Source organism: Paramormyrops kingsleyae, chromosome 15 (genome assembly GCF_048594095.1).
Source record: "Paramormyrops kingsleyae isolate MSU_618 chromosome 15, PKINGS_0.4, whole genome shotgun sequence".
Classification (NCBI taxonomy): Eukaryota; Metazoa; Chordata; class Actinopteri; order Osteoglossiformes; family Mormyridae; genus Paramormyrops; species Paramormyrops kingsleyae.
This window is the reverse complement of record NC_132811.1, coordinates 3,174,694-3,175,878: the sequence shown is the minus strand read 5'-3', so window position 1 is coordinate 3,175,878 and position 1,185 is coordinate 3,174,694. Positions and strand designations below refer to the sequence as shown.

The 1,185-nt window shown below is 44.3% G+C and overlaps 1 protein-coding gene across 1 annotated transcript in view; it reads right to left on the bottom strand.

Annotated features, from left to right (window-relative positions):
* LOC111860399 (guanine nucleotide-binding protein subunit beta-4-like) overlaps nt 1-1,185 on the bottom strand; it is an 11,520-nt gene continuing 10,335 nt past the window's right edge. The window contains exon 9 of the mRNA XM_072700085.1: nt 1-39. Coding sequence (XP_072556186.1) covers nt 1-39 — 39 coding nt within the window. The remainder of the gene's footprint in view (nt 40-1,185) is intronic.

Sequence of the window (1,185 nt, the reverse complement as noted above, 5' to 3'; positions counted from 1 at the left end):
CTAAACAGCTGACCCGGTTATCGTGGCCTGCCAGGACACCTAGGAGAAGAGCAGAAGGTCGTCAAGCACACCTATAAAATTAAACAATTCTCTCCGTAACATGAGCATGTTACATCTGTAGTACCACCAAATTATATTTGTTTTCCCCAATTATTTAACCCTAATCCTGTAATGCTTACAATCGCTATTCCCCTCCCACAAAAAATCATGAAAACAGGACTTGATATCGATTGTTCAGAAATTCAGCAAACCTAGAGTGGGGGTGTGGCTAAGGGTATCCACCCTACAGAGACAGACCCTGGGCTCAGCACCTACCCCCTGCCCTCATTTCCATCACTGGTGCCCAGCCAACATATCCAAATGCCCACCCTAAGATGGCATCCTGGTGACGAAACAGATTCAGAATATCTAGGCGGGTCCAGTGAGTCTATATTTAGATTTTCCTAATCCAGCACATTCACGTGTTTATTGTTCAGTGAAACACTAATAGCTGGGTGCTACAGCCATCGACCAAGCATCTTAAGCAGGCTTATACATATGGGCTGCCAGTTTAAATATAAATATACCGTATGCTACATTAATTATGACACTTAATATCACTTGGCTACATGCACTGATATACGTACAGCACCAGTTTAGTTTGCACACACCTACCCATGGAAAGGTTATTTGTACTATTCTCCACATTTTAGAATAATTTAAAAGACACCAGAAATATAAAACATGAAATTATGCACTGACCAAAAATGTATTAAAAAAATAAAACATTTTGGGGGGCAGCGCTGTGGGCCCTGTAGCAAGGCCCTTAACCCCAGTCGCTCCAGGGACTGACTGACCCTACTGTCCCCTCTACACCAGTTCCATGAGGTGCCTCCTGAGATGCTTTCCCAGTCGTCCTGAAGGAGGTCCCACATGTGCTGAGCTCTCATTGGCCGCTTTTCCTTCACTCTCTGGTCAAACTCCTCCAGAACCAAAACCCCTGTATGTCAGGAGGCCAGGTCATGTGATGAGACACTATCCGTCTCCTTTGTAGGCAGCGTGGCATGCCCAAACTGTCGGCTGGTACTGTACGTGACCATCAGATGTGTTTGTCACTCCACTAGCATGTGGAACTGTTTACAAATAGTTTTTGGGAGATAAACCATAAAATGGTTTATAAAAAGAACAAGCTGAAAGAGATGGACA